Here is a 21,420-nt window from a genome sequence, read left to right as displayed (position 1 = left end):
TCAATTGGATGTGAAGGGTCATCGAGAAATCGTTCGCCATAAGACTGTCCCTTGCCATAAAGAGGGCAGGTAGTCTAAGGGAAAGATATAATAGTCATTTTATCTGTTTAGGCATCATGCGAGGATACCTTAGCAATTGGGACAATTATTCTTTATAAGGCAGCTTCGAGGGAGTTTCAATAACTTTAAGGCAACATTGCTTTAGGTATCCTCGGGATCGAGGGACTTTGACTATTTAGCATACTTAGAGGCAACAGGTTTATAAGGCAACAGGCAACAAAGGCAACAAGAGGGATTACCCTAAAGGTGTGTGGGTGCACAATCACGTGGTTAACTTCGATGACATTTATCTTGTAATTAGGTGATCTACGTTCAATTCATGGTTATCACTCCCTAAATTACTAACCACGCAATTAAAATAAAATAAAAGCAGAAATAAAATTTCCTACGCTATTACAATAAACACCTGCGGGGACGGGGGAAGGCGGAAAAATGAGAGGGATCAATAATTAGTTTTAAACATCCTTGGACGCTTTCATCTTCCTCGAACCCCGATCGACTCTGAAAATTAAAAGAAAAAATAATAGGGATGAGTGTATGCAGAATTCCTTGACATTGAAAATAAACCTTAATTTAACTTATAAGGCAAAAAGTAAAATGATATTTAAATAAAAAGGAATTAGAACTTAGCTTTTTGACTCGACGGTGCGTAGTCGAAGGATCTTGGCTAATCCTGAAAATTTGGCATGAGAAGAAAAATGGATTAGTGCATTAAAGATCTCAACGATTATAACGTGGCAGATAAAAAAAAAATCAAAATAGTAATAGTTGAGGCAAACAAAATAAAAAAGAGGGTAAGGCAAAAATTAAAAGGAAATGCCAACTCTAACACTAAACCCCTCAGGTTTATTAAGAAAACTTTTTGTGACCTACATACGATTTTTTAGGGCTAAGGGCAAGGATTAGTGATAAAACCCAAAATTAATAATTATTGTTAAAACCTAAAATTATTAGCCTAAAATTAATTAAAACTTAATTGATTAATTTAATCATTAAAATTTATCTAAGCAAATTAACTAAAATAAATTAATGGAAACCTAACCCTAATTACTAATATTAATTAAACCCTAAAATGTTAATTATCAAACAAATAAAACTAAATAAATAAAACAATCAAAAATAAAGAAGAAAGGAAGAAAAAACTAATCTGGCGATGAGAATCCAGTGAGGTAGGCCCTTGATGGTCTATGATAGACTTCACATTGTGATCACTTGGATTGTACTCGCTGGAGATCTGGTGGTGGAGACGTGAGGGAATACCGTAGTCCTGCGCTAGGTGATAACACTGAATCTGCAAGCAAGCCATAGCATTCAATTTATATAGCATTCAATTTATTAAAAATCAAAGGTCTTGTGTGGGAATCGAACCCTTGACATTGAAGTCACGGGCGCACATCCTTTGCCATTCTTGCTGTTTTCGCTTGTTGATATATATATCCCCTGCAAAATAAAAATACAAAACTAATCACTATTAAGGGGAAAAGTCAAAAGAGGAGGCGTGTGGGACCCAGTTGTTAGCACGCATCCAATGAAAATAAGAGAGGGAGTCGTTGAATCTTTGACTGAGCAATCACGTCAACACACGCATGAGGAGAGAAGTATTAGGAGATGACCGGCCAATCACGCGCAGTCTGCATGTCACCAGCACTATTCATTGTCTTCTCCAAGGCTACCTGCGGAAATTGCTGCGCATATATTTATGGAATTACCTGCGGAAAAAGCATATTTTCGAAGGAAAGAAACCTGCACCTATGAACCTTAGGAAAACGATTAGGACAAATAATATTAACGCCCAGTTTGACTTAAAATCGTCCCCTGATTCTGAATATGTCGTTAGTTTGGCCTAACAATGCCTGTAAAGTGAAAACAGACGAGAGGTCTTTCTTAGCCCTAAACATGGTGTTCCTGCGTTCACGCGTGAAAGCTTCGATTTAATGGAATGGATCTCGTCTATAGGCCACAAGGAACTCAATACAATCATTAGATACCATTAAAACATAACGATTATCAAAAAAACGAAAATCACATATGTAAGGGTATGAACAACATGAAGTATGAATTATGAGTAGCATGGGCCTTGGTTATACGATCATTCATACCTTTTGACGTCCCTGGAGGAAATTGGAATGACTTATTTGGTCTGATAATTGTTGCAACCAAGAAAACGAAATTCACCCTTCTTTGAGAAATTTTGTGAGTTTTAAGGAGTACCTTTGCAGGTTAGGATCCGTCCTTTGAGGCTGAAAGAATTATGCTTATATAGAGGAAGCAATTAGGGCAAAAGGCTGGAAAAGAAATCAAGAGATTGATGAGGGAAAAGATTTGGAAAAATTTGATTGGAAATTACATGAAATATTTCTATTTTCGTTCAATTTTTTTCAATCAAATATATTTGATTTGCTTGAGCCCCAAGGATGATTTTTGATTGAGAAACAAATCATTCATTAATACAAATTTATTTTATTTTCCTTTGATTTAAATTGAATAAAATCAAAAAATAATAAAATAAAAATCCAAGCCAAGTATTAACGAAATTCCATGGTCTTCAAGGTGTTTCTTGGGCCTTCATATGATCCAAAACAAAGCCCCATAATTTATTTCATCATTTTTGGTATTTTACTTGATTTATTTTGCATTTAAATGAATAAAATTCAATTAAATAAAAATAAAAATGCCAAAAATATAAGAATGGTTTTATAGGTTCTTATTTGGGTCATATGTATGTTTGAAGTCCAAAACCTAAGCCCATTAACTCAAAAACACTAAATTATTCAATTAGGGTTTCATGCATTTCTTGAAATTTGACCAACTTCTGAGCCTTATATCTCCTTCAATTTTTGTCATATGACCATGTTATAGGACTTTTTGGAAAGCCCAAGATGTCCTCTACAAGCCACTTTGGAACATATTTTTCATTTGGAGATTTTATCTTGATGATATGCCTTCTGACAAAAAACAGCTTTTTGCGAGACTCTAGGAGGACCTGTAATATTTTCATCCATATCTCTCAAATAAAGCACTTTTGCACTTGGCTTGTGAGATACAAAGTTATATATAATTCAATTTCCTTAAAATTGAGCTTTGGATGGAAAATTTATGATGTTCCATGTGAAAGTTATGGCTGGTCAAAGTTGGGTTGACTTTCTCCTTAAAAACCCTAATTTAGAAACTTAGGTTTTGATGATTTTGGAGCTTTTCTTGATGGATCATGATCAATCCTTGATCAAATGATAAATTATACTTCATAATGAGGATGTTGACAAAAAATCAGAAGTTTTGACTGTGGTTTGATCATAGTTTGACTTTTAGGTCAACTAGTCGACTATTGATCGTTTGGGCCATTGGGTGAGAAATCTTTTGAATCAGAGTTTTAAAATTGGCATGAGGATCCTTTGAAGCATATGAGAGGTTATGAGGTCCATTGGAGATATCAGAACCTGACTTTCCTTTGAGAAAAGCAAAACCCTAGTTCAGAGGTACTTGTTTAGGAGATAGGTGACTTTGAGCATTTGAAAGGTGAAATGGGATGGGCAAATTTTGGGGTATGACACTTGCCAATTCTCTTCCTCCAATGTGGCTTCCATATATACCTATATGCAATTTGGCTAACACTAGGCTCACTTCTTCCTTATATATACAACTTAGCATGGGCGTTGACCCCCCTTTTTTTAGAGCTTGCCTGCTACCAAGACATATCTGGTAGCGAGTCTTCGAATATTCTGAGCTTCCGTATCCTCTTCTGGTAAACTCCCTTTGCTTTAGTATTCAATAATGGGATTCATCCAACTTTCAACGCTTTCAATCATCATGATCCCTCCAACTTTCGTACTTGAAGTGTCAAGTGTTTCTTGTATCATTGTTCTATTAAAACTCGACTTATTTGTACTAGCGAGCTTGGCTAATAGGTAAGCATAAACATTTTATTCATGCAGAGCATGTACTATTTTGAAATAATTGAAATACTTTGCAATCTTAAGGAGTTGTTATAGATATTTTGCCAACAAAGGCTCCTTTATTTGATAACCCCCCTTCAGCTGATAAGTAACCAAATTGAGTAGCGCTTATGGCATTAAGGTGAGTGGCTTGTACCTCACACGCTAACTTCATTCCCATTAAGGTGAGTGGTTTGAAGTTGAAACATAGCGATTTATCCAAGTGTACTTCATTGGGTTCCTCTAGCACGATTCCTGCTTTGATACCTTTTAGGTTAGAAGACTCATCCACCGTAAGAACCAAAGGCAAGAGGATTCCTCTTGAACCAGAGTATTGAACCCGACCTAGAAATTTTATAGTGATTGGGACTCTATACTAATTATGGGTACATATGATATGTCATATTCAGACAACTCTACCGACCATGTCAACATCATGCTTGTAAGGTTTGTCATTTTTAGTACTTGCTTGATCGAGTTGTTCATCTTAACAATGATTTAGTGTCCATGGAAATAAGGTCTCAGTTTCCTTTCCATAATAACGACATCCAAGGACAATCGTTATATATTTTGATAGTGTAGCTCAATCCCTTTTAAAATTTTGCTAATGAAGTAGACCAACCTTTCTCCATGTCCGTCCTCCTGAATAAGGATTGAGCTTAGAGCTTTATTAATAAAAAATAAATATATAATTAACGATGCTCCTTCCTTGGGATGTGTAAGGATGGGTGAAGCTGACAATAAACTCTTTAACTCTTCAAAATCTTTTTCACAATATTATGTCCATTGAAAGCTTTATGATTTCTTTAGTATTGTGAAGAAGTGGATAGATTTTCCGCCTACACATGAATAAAATCTAGAGAGAGATGCAATAATTCAAGACAGTTTTTGTACCTCTTTCACTAAGATTGGGATTATCATAAATGTTGTTTTTGGTGTGGTATTGGGGCTCATCTTAATCTTGTTGTAAATAGAGTAAGCATCCATGAAACATGTGTTAAAACCCGACACATCATCTATGAGCCTGTCAATATGATAGGAAGTTAGGGTTTATAATAGAAAAGGGGAAGAATACTAAAAAGCTAAGAGCATTAAAATAAAGGATAAAAGATAAACTTGATTTCTTTGATAATTTTGCCCTCTCTCAATGAGTACATATATAGTAGTAGAATATAATAACTAAAGGCTCATTAACTAATTAAAGCCCAAAGTGTCCTAAGAATATTCTAGAAACATAATAATATAAAATAATTCTTAATATATCAAAACTACTCAAAATTCTTATTTAACTAATAATTAAGCTCTCTATCATTACTCACCCCTCTAAGATCAACCTTGTCCTCAAGGTTGAAAAACAATAATGTTGGAATATCAACTTTTCCATGATAAAGGTAACTAGCATGTCCATTTTTTTTGTACGAGTACACAATTCATGTGCATCACCCCATTTACCACCACTGTGCTGTGAGAAATATTTACTCCAAAGCTCACCACTGAAATTGCATATTCTAAATGTGAAATTGCACTTTCCAAGTCCCCATCTTTGATAAAATCTCTTCTAATATCATCATACGACAACTCTATCCAAAATTCTCTATCATTTGTTCTTCTGCCTGCTCCATTGCTGAAAAGCCAATCAACAGAAGAAGGCAAGTAATCTTCCTCAGGATTAAAGAAAATAGTAGGACCATACAGCTCTATAAGCGCATGAATTCGGTCAATCCGTGGCATTTCCGGCAGTGTTTGGTTCAAATAATTCAAGCATATAACAGGTAACTTTTCTCTCTTGTTCCAACAATAATTACTGTAGAAGAAAATCCCTACTGAAACTCCCGTCCCTAACATGCTGCAGTTACAAGGTCTCAAGTTCCCAATACAAAATGAAAACTCGGGAGTGAAAGATCCAGTATCAAGTAATGTGTGGTAAGGTTCACATTTATCGGTTAGGCCGACACGAACGCAACTGATTTCATCTACATTGGGCTTGTCATGGCTGTTAGTAACTAAATACCCATGAGCCTTATAACCTTCAGGAGGATGAGGTAGCCAAAAGTAAGCAGCAGAATCAATAGGCATATTAATTTTTTTCTTTCTGAATTAATACAGCATACTAAAGTATAATCAAGAGTGTTCTTTAAAGCGGGTGACTTTTTGTTGTTGCAAATGTTATATGAGGAATACTCGACTTGTTTAGCAACCAGTACAAAACCCCATAAAGTCTTATTGCTAGGTTGACAATAGTGACCAAGGATATGAAACCCATATGGTATTCTCCCATGATTATAGAATGCAACAACTTTACTTGGCTCCATCATCATATTACTGTTCCAAACAAACTTAAACTCAGTGATCTCCCATACTTCAATTTCACCAAGGTTCACAATGCCCGAAGCAAAAGTCTCTCCTACCGCAACACTTTGATCAGGTGGTTTCGGCGGCGGCACAGATAAAATCTTTGACGCTTGAGGTTCAGTAGCATCAGACCCAATCAGTTTTGATTTTTCATACAGCTCTTCGAGTTCTTCTCTTTGCTTAAAAGAATCAGTGATGTTTGAGATGTCTTCACCTTTACTATAAACATGGCTCTTGCTTTCTTCCTTCACTGAAACTTTGGATGGCTGTATATTGCTAGCATTTGTAAGTTTGGCATCATCCACCACACTCATTCTATCAGAGGCAAGTGTTCTCATGAAACAAGGAACAATTAGTTTATCACACATGCCATCTTCATTGTTGTCCGCATTACGTTCCATTGAAGTTTCAGGCCTTATTGGTGCAGGCACAGGCTTAACTGATGCATCAATAGCACCAACAGAAACAGGTTCGGGTGGGCTAATATAGGCGAGCAGCTTTACCATCTTTTCAAGAGTTTCTTCAATTTCTTCATCACTCAATTTTTCACTTCCTCTTTTCTTAAGAATGTTATCACAAAAAGTAGCAAGAAATTCTGCACTATAGTTTCCATCACAGTCTCCTCTGATTCGAAGACCTTGTCCTTCCCCAATCTTTTCCTCGTCATACTCAGCTTCAAAAGAAACAATGGAACCAGTATCTTCCAACGCAAGCTCATCAGAAACATAGAGAGGTATTTTATCAAACACCTTATATGCATTATGTTCTAAAACATCATTAAACAAGAATACCTTCGCGTCGGTCTCGTGCGAGTTAAAAACAGGTGTTGTTGTTGCAGTCGTATATGATGTTCCACCAAACAGAGTTGATGTTATCGAAGAAGATGAAGTTCCTTCAAACGGTGTCGTGTAAGACGCAAATCCAAATGGAGTCGAAGAAGTCGAGGACGACGATGGTGCCCCAAACAATGTTGAAGAAGTCGAAGAAGCCGAGGTAGGTGCTCCAAATGGTGAAGAATCCGACGGTGCTCCAAATGCCGTCAAAGAAGATGCTTCAAACATATTCGGAGGAGTTTGTTGTTTTGATTGTTGTTCTGCTATGTGAATTGGGTATGATAATTCTTCCTCTAATAGTTTCCTCCCTAACTTCCCCATTCTCCTTCTTCTAAATCCCTTCAAACTGAGAGAATCGGACCGTGGTCGGGTTGCATCTTGTGATTTCAGTGTCGACGTAACTTGTTTTCTGTTCATCATTCTTTTTCCCATTTTGTGTATGTCGTTTTTAACAGATAATAAGAAAGATACCCTCGAAGACAACTGACGTGGTTTCTTTTTTTCTAGATCTATTGGATTCCATGGTGAAGGTGGTGAATGTAATGTGTATTGTTGTGAGGAAACGGGTGGATAATCATTAAAACCCAAACTTTGTGAAGTAATAGTATAAGTTGTGTCAGTGGGATAAAATGGAGGAGTGTTCCATGGATATGAATAAGTAGTATGTGGTGAATATCCATGAGTTAAATACAAATTTGGAGATGAGGATCCAAGAGTGTAACAAGGTGTAAAGATTTCCCATGGGAAAGATGGAAATGAGGTTGTGGTGGAAGTTGTGAAAGAGGAGTTTGTGGGATGGATAGGAGGAAAACTCCATGAATGATATGAAGGTGTGTGATGAGGGTAATCCATAGGAGGATTTGAGTACATGGATGAAAGCACCAATTGATAGGAAGTTAGGGTTTGTAATAGAAAAGGGGAAGAATACTAAAAAGCTAAGAGCATTAAAATAAAGGATAAAAGATAAACTTGATTTCTTTGATAATTTTGCCCTCTCTCAATGAGTACATATATAGTAGTAGAATATAATAACTAAAGGCTCATTAACTAATTAAAGCCCAAAGTGTCCTAAGAATATTCTAGAAGCATAATAATATAAAATAATTCTTAATATATCAAAACTACTCAAAATTCTTATTTAACTAATAATTAAGCTCTCTATCACAATACTAGGTAATGGGTAAGGATCTTTAGGGCATGCACTGTTGAGGTTTGTTAAATCCATGCACATTCACCATTTTACCAAGTTCTTCTTTACCATCACCATGTTGGCGAAACACATAGGATACTTGATTTCTTGGATGAATCTCACCTCCAACAACTTTTTTACCTCTTGTGCCACAACCGCCCTTTTTTCTTCTCTTTCCTTTCACTTCCTATGGGAACCAATTTTTACTCAAAAATTTATGGACAAATGATGACAAAAGACGTCTGAGTCTATCCTGGACATACATGCGAGTGTCTAAACTAAAATATCTACATTCTCCCACAATAGCTGCACAATCTTAACTTCTCCGTATTCTGGAAGTGTTTTCCTGATTTGGGTATTTTGGTATTCTTCGATTCCTATATGGACAATCTTTAGTTCCTTCATGGGAGTTAGACTATCTTCTAGGGGGTATCTGTAACGCCCCGAATATTTTGTTATTAATTTAAATTATGTATTTTTGAATTTTTCTATGAAGTATGAAGTGGTTGGGAATTTTTGGAGTTTATACTATTTTATTGGAATTAATTAATTAAGTAGTATAATGAGAATATGAGCCTTGGGCCTGTTATGAGGTTGGGTGTAGCATTAGTGGGGGTGTAATTTAAGCCCATTAGTATAAGTGAGAGATTAGTGAAAATGAATAAAACAAGGGAAATAGGAAAAAGGAAGGGAATTCTGGAAAATTTGAAGAGAATGTAGAAAGAGAGAAGGGCAAGAGCTAGGGCAAAGAGAGAACCTCCATTGGTAGAGCAACTTTTGAAGAAAATTGCTAAGGTAAGGGTGGGGTTCTTACTTTCTAAGGGTTGGCATGATGATGGGTATGGTAGAGGTTAGGTGTTCATAATTTTATACTCATGTTTGTGTTGAAATTGAATTGTGAGATGTTGATGAATGTTGTGAATTGATGGGTGAATGGTGTGCAATTGATGAAATGGATATGTGCAATTGGATAGTCATAGGGTACTGTTATTAGACTTGTAAAATGAAGAATTAAGAGATGTATTGAATTGGTGTGAAAGTGGGGTGAATGAAATAGAGTAAAATGCTGTCAAAAATGATATTTTTTATTCTGCGTACGCTGTAACCGGGTAATAGCCCTGCTGTAACCGATTACAGCATGGGAAAATAGAGAAACTGGGGGTTTTTGAGTGTTGTAATCGGGTAACAGCCCTGTCGTAACCCGTTACACCTGACACTTTTTCAAAAATTAATTTCTTAAATAATTCATAACTTTGGATCCGTAAGTCCGATTTAAGTACCGTTTGGACCGTTGGAAAGCTAAAAATATCATCTTTAACATGATTATAATTTTGGGATTTTAAGTTAATAATTTTTTGTTGTTAATTGATATTTCGTGTGTCAGTGTTGCGTATAAGGCGATGATTTTGGTGATAATTGATGAGAAGGTTATTGGGATGATATTTCCATAATTTGTAGAACATCCTTTATTGTTAACTTGAAATGACAGGATTATTGTGTAGGCTTATGTCTTATTGTTCATGATGAATGAATGTTGTTGTATTATGATGAATGAACATGTACTTGAACCTCAGGGTACAGGGTTTGATTCCCACGAAAGGCAAAAACTCTACTAATGAGGGGGTAAAGAAGTTCGTGAGGTAATAGTGCCGGGAGCGCCTTGCGAGGGTCCCGGGCTGTTACAGTCTCCATGAGGATCTATGTCAACATAATGGAATTTTGGGTGTCTAGGATGGGCTCCTTGTTGATTTTCTCCTTCAAATTCAGGTTGTATTTATAACAATGCCTTACTAATTCCTGGTTTCTTTTAATTACTCTGTTGTACCCCAAAATTTGCCCACACTTTTCAAACATTCAAAACTATTTCAAAAAAAGGGTTTTATAAAAATCTTGGGTTCATTTACATTGACATCCTGAATTTTATAAATATTCAATTTAGAGTCTATTTTAAAATATAATAATTTACTCTTAAATTATTTATATTTTAATAAATAACAAAATGTTTGTCTATGCTTCATACACTTTCAATTGGCTTTTATTTCAAATAAATAATAGAGCACAATTGGTAAGGAGTTAAGGCTTGCAAATCTAGAATTTCTCACAATTCACTCTCTCACACTTCCTTACAAATCTTTTATTTTTCTCTCAAATTTCTACGCTTTTCTCATTACAATATTTTGACCAATGATTTAACATGAGACCTCCCTTTACAAAAGTTTTTCTCAATTTTAAATCTTTCAAAAGGTTTTTGGCCAATGATTTAACATGAGGCCCCCTTTACAAAAGTTTTTATAATCTTTTCAAAAACCTTGTTTTGACCAATGATGATACTTGAGGCCACCTTTTATCAAAATTCTTATTTTTTAACCTCCTCTTTATTTTTCGAAACACTTTCTCTCAACCCTTTTTAAAAAACCTCTTTCAAATACTTTGTCTAGAATTATAATATTTTTGGCCAATGATGATACCTGAGGCCTGTTTTTTTAAAATCATTATTTTGGCCATTGTTGCTACATTTTAGTTTAAATTTATGTTTTTACGATTATAATCCTTTTTTTAAACCCTTGGGAATTTTTGCCCTTTTAGCCATGATCTAACATTCTGAATCTTTCTTTATTTCTTGGGGAAATTGTAGATTATATGAGGTCAAATCTTTTTTATAATATTTTTTATTTTATTATTGTAACTATTATCATTACTAACCTTTTTTATTATAATAATAATTATTATTATTCATTTTTGTTAATTACTTCTATTATTATTATTATTATTATATTATTGTTATTATTACTATTATACTATTATTATTTTTATTATATTATTATTATTATTATTATTATTATTATTTTTATTCTTATTATTATCCTATTTTTGCAGTAACTTCCTTTGGCTAAAGAGGAGCTGGAATATGGGTTTACTATTGTTAGGCATAAAGCTTTCGCCTCTTTGAAAACTCCATTTGTACACCGTGGACTTTCTAGCCTGCGTCACACCAGATTGCTTGTTAAGTTTTTTTTCTAATTTTTTTTTATTTTAATTATAACTACTTTTTCTTCTTTTTTTTAACCAAAACCTTTTTTTATTATTCTTAATTAATTCTTTTTTTATTTTTTACACTTTACTCTTTTAAAAAAAAAGTTTTAAATAATTTAGTTTTTAGATTAAATAATTTAATTAAATTTATTTAGGTTAAATAGTTTAGTTTTTTTGAATAATAATTTAATAAATTAGGATTTAAAATTAGGTTAAATAATTAAGTTGATTTTAATTTAATTAGGATTAGGTTTTTTAACAATTTTTGTTTAACCTTAGGTTTATAATTAATTCAATTAGGTTTAGCCTTAACCCAAAAACCATGAGAAACCCTAAAATATACAACAGGTAGGTGTTGCCATTAATCTTGTGTCTGGGTTTTTACCCGTTACGTTTTTTTAATCTACTTAATTAATTAGGTTTTTAACCAATAAATAATTAGATAATTTAGGTTTATAATTTTAGGATTTTACCTTAACCCTTTTTATTCCCTCCTCCTTCATCTTTACTTCTCAATTGCTTGAGTTTATTTTGTCTCATCTTTAGTTCAGAGGTTGTAATAATAATTAGATATATTTTCCGTACAATTTCTTTTATTGTAATTGCCCCAAAGCATTGCAATAGTTTTTAGGTTTTTAATTTTCGCGCCCGTTTCTTCCACTATTATGTAACTGCCCCAAAGCCTTGTAATAATTGTAGGCTTATTTTCTGCCTTTATTTTCCGCCTTCAACGTTTTGGTTATGTAATCCCCCTCCCCGAAGCCTTGTAATAGTTGTAGGTTTATTTTCTGCCTTTATTTTCTGTTGATATAACTGTTAGAAATTAATAGGATTGTATGGCAAGACTAAAATCAACATAGCATAACCCTAATTTTCAGGATTAAATAAATCAATCACTTTGTTTCACACACTCACCTTTAGGGTAATCCTCTCTTCCGTTGCCTTTCGAATAATGGTCAAGTTCCTCGAACGTAGGGATGTCTTAGCAAGGTTGCCTCCGATTAATGTCATCATAGTCCCTTCGAGTTGCCTACGATAAAATGATGACCGTCCATTCAAATGCTAAGATATCCATACATGTTACCTTCTATGACCATCTGATGACCCTTCAATAACCCTTAAATCCAATGAAAGGACTTCCCGCTAACTAATGGCGTGGATAGTCTCTTTCCCTTAACAAAAGGAAAAGAACAAGATAGACCTTACAAACTTAGGGTAGGCAGTTCCTAATTGCTTGCTCATAACAATTCAAACTTTCAAATTCTTTTCACACCTCGCTTTTCAAAAAACTCTTTTCAAGAAAAGTACTTTATATATATTCGAATGATGAATCATTACAAAGTCAAGTTCTTCTACAAACTATTTTTCTAAACACACACTACACTCTTTCAAACAATCCAAACAAAAAGTGAGCTAAGCAATTAAGAGCCCATGGATAACCATGGATACAAAGGGTGCTCATACCTTCCCTTTGTATAACCTACCCCCCGAACTCAAAATCTTTCAAAGGTCTTTCATGTTCTTTTTGCCTTTCCAATTGGATAAAATAAAAGTCGGTTGCGACTCTTGCTATCCGCATATTTTGAAAGTCAGTTCTCCCACTGTATTACATACTCCAACTCTCCCTTTACTCAAGGGGAACTTCATGGTCAGATATAACTTCGACATGATCGACTCTAAGGCATTGAAAATCAGCCTTCCTATGATGATGTTGTAGGGTGAAGGAGCGTTTATCACTATGTATCTTACTTTTATCGTGTTCACATTCTCGTCCCTCCTAAAGGAGGTCTTAATGGTGACATAATTTAACACCTACACTTAGTTGCCTAAGAACCTTACTAATGATCCTTTGAATGGTTGAAAGAGTTTAGGGTGCAACTTTAATCCTTGGAAAGCCTCCCAATAAAGGATATTCGCCAACCTATCAAGATCAATCAGTACTCTATCACATTCCAATTGTGGATTTAGATATTGATTACCATTGGTTTATCTTCATATATAGTTATACCCTCATCATCTTTATCTGAGAAATTGACAGTCAGGACCGGGTCCCTTAATTCGGTAGAAGGAGCACTGATAATATGCATTATATGTTGGGTATACTTCTTTCTAGATGAACTGGATTCACCGCCGCTTATATATTTGCCAACTATCATATTCAACGTATCGTATGCTTCACTTTGTCCTTGTTTTTCTTGCACACTTTAGGGCCTCTTAGTTTGAGGGGTTCTTCCTTGAGCTTCTTTTTATGGTGATCTTCATCTTTTTGCGCCCTGGCTGCCCTCTTGCACATATATCTGAAGGTGTCCTCTCTAATTAACTTATCAATAGCATATTTTAAATGGTGACAATTGTCATTATGGTGACCTCTTCTTCTATGATATATGCACCATTTATCGACATTCATCCCCATCACATGGTTGCTGAGTGGGTTTAGCTCAAGAAGGATCTTTGTATGGATGACCTCTTACAAAATTATTTCCTATTTTGTGTTTAGCGAGATGAATTATTCATACAACTTATGATTGACTTTGAACGCTACTTTCTCTCATGTAAATGCTTGATCTCGTTGCCTTATATGCTCATCGGTTTTTGATTTGGATGATCCTTTCTCCTTCGCATTCCCCGTCCCCCTTTCTGAATTACTCTCATCCCCATAATGTAATACTCTGCCCGTGCCATTATCTCATATATCACTGTCGCCAGCTTCTAAGTTAGGGAATAATTGAAACGCCCATCTCGTGATTAGAATGTGCAACTTCTATAGTCTATTTGTTAACACGAGTATTCTTGAAATGATTAGGTATTCCCTTGGAGGACATTGAAGAGACTTCTGGTCGACACCTTTTTATGCTTGTTAGTAGAAAATTGATATATCATTTTCCTAGAGAAGTTAGTATAACTAGTTATGGATAACCTTGGGAGGCTCATGTACCAACGTAACGAGACGTCCTAGTGGAAATACCCTTATATACACCCCAGATGAATCCAGGAAGGAGCATTTGTTCACAACCTATGTTTTGCAGGAGCTATTTACTCCTATACCTACATTTGTCATAAGGGTGTTCAATTACCTAGAAAAAGAACTTTCTACCTCTAAGGGACCTCCAAACATCCTTGCCGACCCAGAATCGACATACATATATATATATATATATATATATATATATATATATATATATATATATATATATATATATATATATATATATATATATATATATATATATATATATATATATATATATATATATATATATATATATATAACTCCTGGCCTTACGTAATTGTTATTATGAGAAGGATGGTGAGAACCATGGGAAGACCCAAATGAAGTTTGCACTCTGGAGTCACTCACTAAATGAATGATGTTGTTACTCGTCTTAACTAAAACAAGAAATGCTAAAAATAAAGCTTGAATTAGAATCGTACTTGATTAAAAAGATATTGATGAAGCGGGAGGAGTGAAAAAGGCCAAAGCGTTAAGAAAAATTTAGAATTACTTCTGGTGATATTCTTAGTTAAAGGGAACAAAAGGGTTTATATGGAAAATGACAAAAAGCTTGAAAGCTAAAGGGTTGCAAAATTTTCCAAGTATTCAACTTACCCTCTTCATAAGTAGTGGCAACCGAGGGATCAAGACCGACTAGGAACAAATATCACAAGATCAACGCTGATAATTCTACGCAGAAAAACACGTCAAACTCAAGTGCACTTAAGCATTATATGGACTATAATTCATTCTAGTTGGTCACATAATCACACATGTCAGGTATGGGTGATGAAACGTCTAAGTGATGGAACCATATTAAATCCCTATGTTTCTTATTACTTTTCAAAACTGATCACAAATGATTCAGTTCTACTCCACACCAGACTACGACATGGAGGCCGGTCAATGACACTTAAGGCTTACTACAACTCCTTCAGTGTCTGACAAAGCCTTAGGGGAAGTTTTTATGGATCGGCCAAAGGCCCAATTGACCAAGGCCAAATCCACCTCAAGCTCACTCTACTCGACCCAACATAAAAAACAGTGCACATGATATGAGAAGGTACAAGATATTTGATCTCCAATTTAACTTTACTCATCTCGAATCTTGAAATGACTTGGGCATTGGAGTGCTAACCATGCAGGTCTACCCTGTGCTGTCGTAAAGGAGATCAGAGTCACCGTCTAAATAAACAAACATTCATCTCTCATCATTTATTGTTCCTTCAAGAGCTAAGATCCCCATTTCTGGTTCCCGAACAGAATAATGTGCTATGACACATTCTATTTAAGTTACTTGAAAAAAATCATAAAGGTTTGCGTTTTAGTAGTTTGAACTTTCGCATAAGGTTCGTGCTTTGTACATCCAATTCCTCTCTTGTTTTTTATGTTAATACCATAGATCATTGAAGTCATCTTGTTTCTCCCTATTCCATTAGCTAAGAACTCTTGAAGAATATTTTGATGTTCCATTTTTAAGAGACTTGATTTTTCCGAGTAAATTATAACTTTTTACTCTATGGTTTTCTCGACTAAAATTGTCGTTTATGAGCATTAACATGCTAATAACAACTAAATTTTTCATATTAAACACATTCTATTGAATCCTCTTATAATTTATTATTATTATTTCATATTTTATTCTATGATATTTATGTGTAAGAGCTAAATAAATAAATTTGACAATAAATATAAAATAATGAGTAATATAATAATAACTACTACACTAAAAAAGTGTAGCACATTTTTCACAAAATATAATGTAGTAATATTTAAAATATACATTAAAAATAATATTAATTATTACGAAAATAACAACAAAATCTTACATTATTTTTATGTTTTTGTATTTAAAGATGAAGTTGAAATAACATAGAAATATCCTAGCATCACTAATATCAAATCATATAATTGAAGACATATATTTCAAGTAATTCTTGGAGACAAACATGGCCTCAATGGATTTTTCATCACAATAGTAAAGGCTTGCTTCTCACTCATGTCAACCTCAGACCCCTCTTCAACTGTCCATTTAAAATCTCTCACCAAATTAGCCAAAAAATATTCAAGATGAAGTGTTGCAATGCTAATTGCTGGACAAACTCTCCTCCCAGCACCAAAGGGCATCATTTTGATCTCTTTAATCCCTTTTAAGTCAAAATCAACTTCACCTTCATTTAAAAACCTTTCAGGCTTAAACTCCATTGGATTTTCCCACACATTTGGATCCCACCCTAATTCAGCCACGGGAAAATTAATCATTGCATTTTTTGGTATCTTATGACCATTCATATTAGTTTCTTGTATAACAGCCCTAGGCAAAATAAAGTGACCTGGTGGATGTCTCCTAAATGTTTCTAACACAACAGCTTTCAAATAAGGCATCCTTTTCAAATGTTGCTCTTCAATTTCTTCACCGTGTTTCACAACATCTTTAATTTCATTATAAATTTTTTCTTGAATTGTTTGGTTTTTTACTAAATTAGCCATGGTCCATAACAATGTTGTAGCTGTTGTATCTGTTCCACCTAACAAAAATTCAGAACACAAACTCACCAACTCTTCATCATTTAGATTTTTTCCACTTTCTGGTAATTTCAAATCAAAAAGGGTATCAACATAAGCATCAAAATCTTCCTCATCTTCATCACCAAAACTAATCTTGTTTTTAATTTTCTCATGACGTGCTTTTATAATGGGAAGAAACACATTTATTTGATTTTCACGAATTTGTAAGATCTCTTTCCATAATCCTCTAAACACAATCTTACTCAACATTGGTACAAAATTCAACACATTAAACCTAATAAAATTGTGAATTAAACAATGTTGAACCCTTTTAATATTCTCAACACTTTCTTTATCAAGTTTCTCCCCCAAACACATGTATGTGAATAAAGTGTACAGTGTAAAATTGAAATAATCATCAATCGGTATTTCCTTGTTTCCTAGTTCAATATCAGCTAACATACTTTTTTTTAGAACACTAAATGCATATTTACGACAACGAGAATATGAATTTAGTTTAGAAGGTTGAGTCGTTTGCATAAAATTTTGGCGCAATAATTTCCAAATTGGACCATAAGAGGCCATACTAATGGATCGTTGTTTAGGGAAGAAAAGTTTGGTTGTTTCAAGAGCTAAGGGACGATTAGCAAAAATTGTACCATTTTTAACAAGTGCTTTATGAGCAGCTTCATGGGATGTTATGAAAATTGAAGGTCTTGAACCTATGTAAATGGTAACAATGTCACCATATTTAGAACGTAATGAACGAAGGACAGGTTCAAGTTCAGCAAAGTTTTTTGATGACTTTAAGAGCCATAAAATGTTACCTATGAAAGGTATAGTTGGAGGACTTGGCGGTAACTTTTTGTTGCGAATTGCATTAAGAAGAGCTTGAAGGAATATTAATAGAGAAATAGATGCTACAATATAGAACCACAGCTCCATTATCCTTTCAACTATTTTTCAATATTCTTATTAATTTTATATTGATAATAATCAAAACTTAAATATGATGTTCTCTATTGTATACTCATCCCTTAATATATTTGATTGATTCACGATTACTTTTATATCTATATATATAATGTTCTAAGTAGTTTTCAGTTATATACCACTTAAATGTTTAATAATGTTACTAGTAAAATTATTTATTGAAAACTCTCTTGCAATGTCATAACACCTAACTCGTTAAGCTTATTGATCATTGTAAATCTAAATTTTAATTCATAAGTTATGAAATAATGATTGTAACTTTTGTGAAAAAAAGTTTTATTTGTTTTAATAAATGAAGTTCATAGTTCTTGGAGTTTACGTGAATTTCAAAATGTTGTTACTTCTCATTGCATATTCCACCACTTATTTTCTCACCATTATTATTTGTGAATTTCAAAATGTTGTTACTTCTCATTGCATAGTCCACCACTTATTTTCTCACCATTATTATTTTTTATTTCAATTGCTTACATTCTTTTGTTGTATTATTATTATTATTATTATTATTATTATTATTATTATTATTATTATTATTATTATTATTATTATTATTATTATTATTATTATTATTATTATTATTATCAAAAGTTACAAATAAATTTTATTATATTTAATAAGTAACTTATTTAAAATTGTTATTACAAAAAAATTGATACTTTTATATTAATATAGTGTATAATAGGGTGGCAAAATGGACTGTCCACCCCGCCTTCATCCAGCAAAAAAAAGAGCAAGGAGGGCAAGCCCATCAAGTAGAAATGGACATAAAAATCTAGTCCGTCCCGCCAAGGTGGCGGGTTAGAGGACGGCGAACTTGCCCATATATTTTTTGTTCTTCATTTTTTAATAGATTAATAGGCTTTTTTTACCTTTCAATTAAATTTTTCACTTATTTTTTAAAACAATTTTTATAAAGCATCTTTTTAACAAATTTTACTTAAAAAAATATTGCATATATTCAAATATAAATGTATAAAATAAAACCATAAGAATTGAAATTACTATAATTAACTAAAAAAGTGTGGACTTAAGACGAGACAAGATGAACAAATATGTGGGCGGGCTTTGACGGACGGTGGATTTTAGTGAGGCGGATTTTGATAGACGGCGGATCTAAAATCTCAATCCAACTCATCGTTTTTAAGAGGGTGCACAGGCCATCCCAACAAGCCACGACCCATTTTGCCACCCCTAATGTATAACATAATTTATGAGCAAAAATGATCAGTTATTTTAGTTGGATGGTTTACATTTTAGAAATTAGTGCACTTTATGAGTTTGGTTTTTATTAAATTATACAGTGAAGGTCCATTTTAGTCCCTCACAAAAATTGCAGAGGTCAAATTAGTCCCTGAAAAAAAAAAGTCTCTATTAAATCCCTTACAAACTTTAATCGAGCCATGTTAGTCCCTCAACTAATATTTTTTAAAATCGGATTTTTTCTTACTTTATAACCGTGACTGAACTGCCAATGAAGAACCATTTTAGTCCCTCACAAAAAAAAAAGTCCAAATTAGTCCCTAAAAAAAGTCTCTTTTTAATCCTTACAAAATTTAACTGGGTCATGTTAGTCCCTCTTTTAATAATTTTTTCAAATGATATTTTTTCTATTTTTAAATCGTGACTGGACTTGACAAGATAGACCTGCTTTCAGAAATTGATTACGGGTCAGAGATTAAGTTCCTTTCCACGTGGTCTTCAGAGTCTGAGTTTTCACCAGAAGCTGGGTTACCTAGTAAGTTTTCACCAGAAGCTAGGTTACCTAGTATACCTAATTGTTCATTAAATACTTTGTTATCATCAAAACTTAAGGAATATGGTATAAACCAATTTTTTTCCAACCTATCATGTGTATTATTTTTGCAACAAGTATTATTTACAAAAGTAAAAAATTAGCGCAAATCACCCCAGCAGCAGAACTAAACCTTCCTAAAAGATCATTAACAACAAAAACAATAACAACACCTAATACACAAGAATACAAACAAGAAAAATCATAGTCACCCACCCATAAGCCTGATAATAAACCCAATAAAAAAAGAACATCGGGGTATTGCGATGATTTATCTACAATCCCTTCACAAATAATTTCAAATCGACAGTCGTAAAATAGGAGTCCAGTCACGATTTAAAAATAGAAAAAATTTGTTTGAAAAAAATATTAAAAGAGGGACTAACATGGCTCATTTAATTTTGTAAGGAATTAAATAGGGACTTTTTTTGTGAGGACTAAAATGGATCTTCACTGGCAGTCCAGTCATGGTTCAAAAGTAAGAAAAAAACCGATTTAAAAAATATTAGTAGAGGAACTAATATGACTCGGTTAAATTTTGTAAGAGATTTAATAGGACTTTTTTTTCTCATGGACTAATCTGACCTCTGCAGTTTTTGTGAGAGACTAAAATGGACCTTCACTCTAAATTATAAAATATTTATCATTCATTGTACTACCTTCGTTCCTTTATATAAGAGACAATTCACCTTTTTAGGTTCATTGACTAGATACATTAATTATTCAATGAATCTAGAAAAATGAATTGTCACTTATATAAAGGAACGGAGGTAGTATTAGTTATTACACATTTTTTACTTATTTAATTTTTTTTTTGAATTTAGTTAGGTATAGGTATTAGTATTAAAAAAAAATTAGTTTTAGTAGTAATTTTTAATAAAATTAACCTAAAATAATTATATGTATTGGATAATGGGTGCAAATCTAACCAAATTTATGTACATTATTATGTATAACAAAAAAAGAAATTACTTTCCAAATAATTGTTGTCATTTAGCTCGTGCTCGTGGGAAATCCCACCATCTCATATTATTTATATTTAATCATCTCTCTTATGTCAATTCAATGGTTGAAAAATCATATAACATAAATAAATATAAAGATGCATCTTTGGGAGGGAGATAATGGTTAATAAATGGTTGAAATTTGTGTTGATCGGGACAATAATAATAGAAGATTCAAAACCTGTTGTGGTGTTTAATTAAATTTTACATTTGAAAATTTATAATATTAATTATGTAGTCTGGATTTGTTGAAATTTTAATTTACGGGGATTAGGGGAGATTTGGTAAAGAATAGATTAGGATTACTTTTCTTTAGATTTGATAGGTTTTGATGGGGTTAACTTAGTTCCCATCTCTTTTTGTAATTACTTTTCTTTTATATGAATGAGCCTTATTCAAAAAAAAAAAAAAACTAGTGAAATTTAATAAAAATGCTACTTTCTCCAAAATAATTTAAAAGCGAAAGTTAATATTTCATATTTATTTTAAAAAATCAAATTTTTGTGTTTTTTTTTAAACATTTATAAAAATTAAATTTTTGTGTTTTTTTAAATAATAAAAAAAAATTAAAAATTTATAATTTAGAAAAAATTAAATTAAATTATAAAAAATATTTATAAAAATTAAATTAAATAAATATTTTTTAATTTTTTTATAATTTAAAAGCAAAAGTTAATATTTAATATTTATTCAAAATATAATTTTTTTGTGTTTTTTTAAAAATATTTATAA

General features: G+C 32.9%; 1 protein-coding gene across 1 annotated transcript; it reads right to left on the bottom strand.

Moving 5' to 3' along the window:
* Positions 1-16,317: 16,317 nt before the first annotated feature.
* LOC131646672 (cytochrome P450 89A2-like) lies at positions 16,318-17,844 on the bottom strand. The gene has a single exon (XM_058916654.1). It carries the CDS (start codon positions 17,842-17,844, stop codon positions 16,318-16,320), a length of 1,527 nt encoding a protein of 508 aa, XP_058772637.1.
* Between the last annotated feature and the right edge of the window lie 3,576 nt (positions 17,845-21,420).

The sequence above is a fragment of the Vicia villosa genome, linkage group LG2 (genome assembly GCF_029867415.1).
Source record: "Vicia villosa cultivar HV-30 ecotype Madison, WI linkage group LG2, Vvil1.0, whole genome shotgun sequence".
NCBI classification, from domain to species: domain Eukaryota; kingdom Viridiplantae; phylum Streptophyta; class Magnoliopsida; order Fabales; family Fabaceae; genus Vicia; species Vicia villosa.
Note: the sequence above shows the minus strand (reverse complement) of the source record. Positions and strands in the feature narration are given on the sequence as shown.

Excerpts from the sequence above, each read along its gene's own strand:
- LOC131646672 (XM_058916654.1), bottom strand. The coding sequence starts at position 17,844 with ATGGAGCTGTGGTTCTATATTGTAGCATCTATTTCTCTATTAATATTC.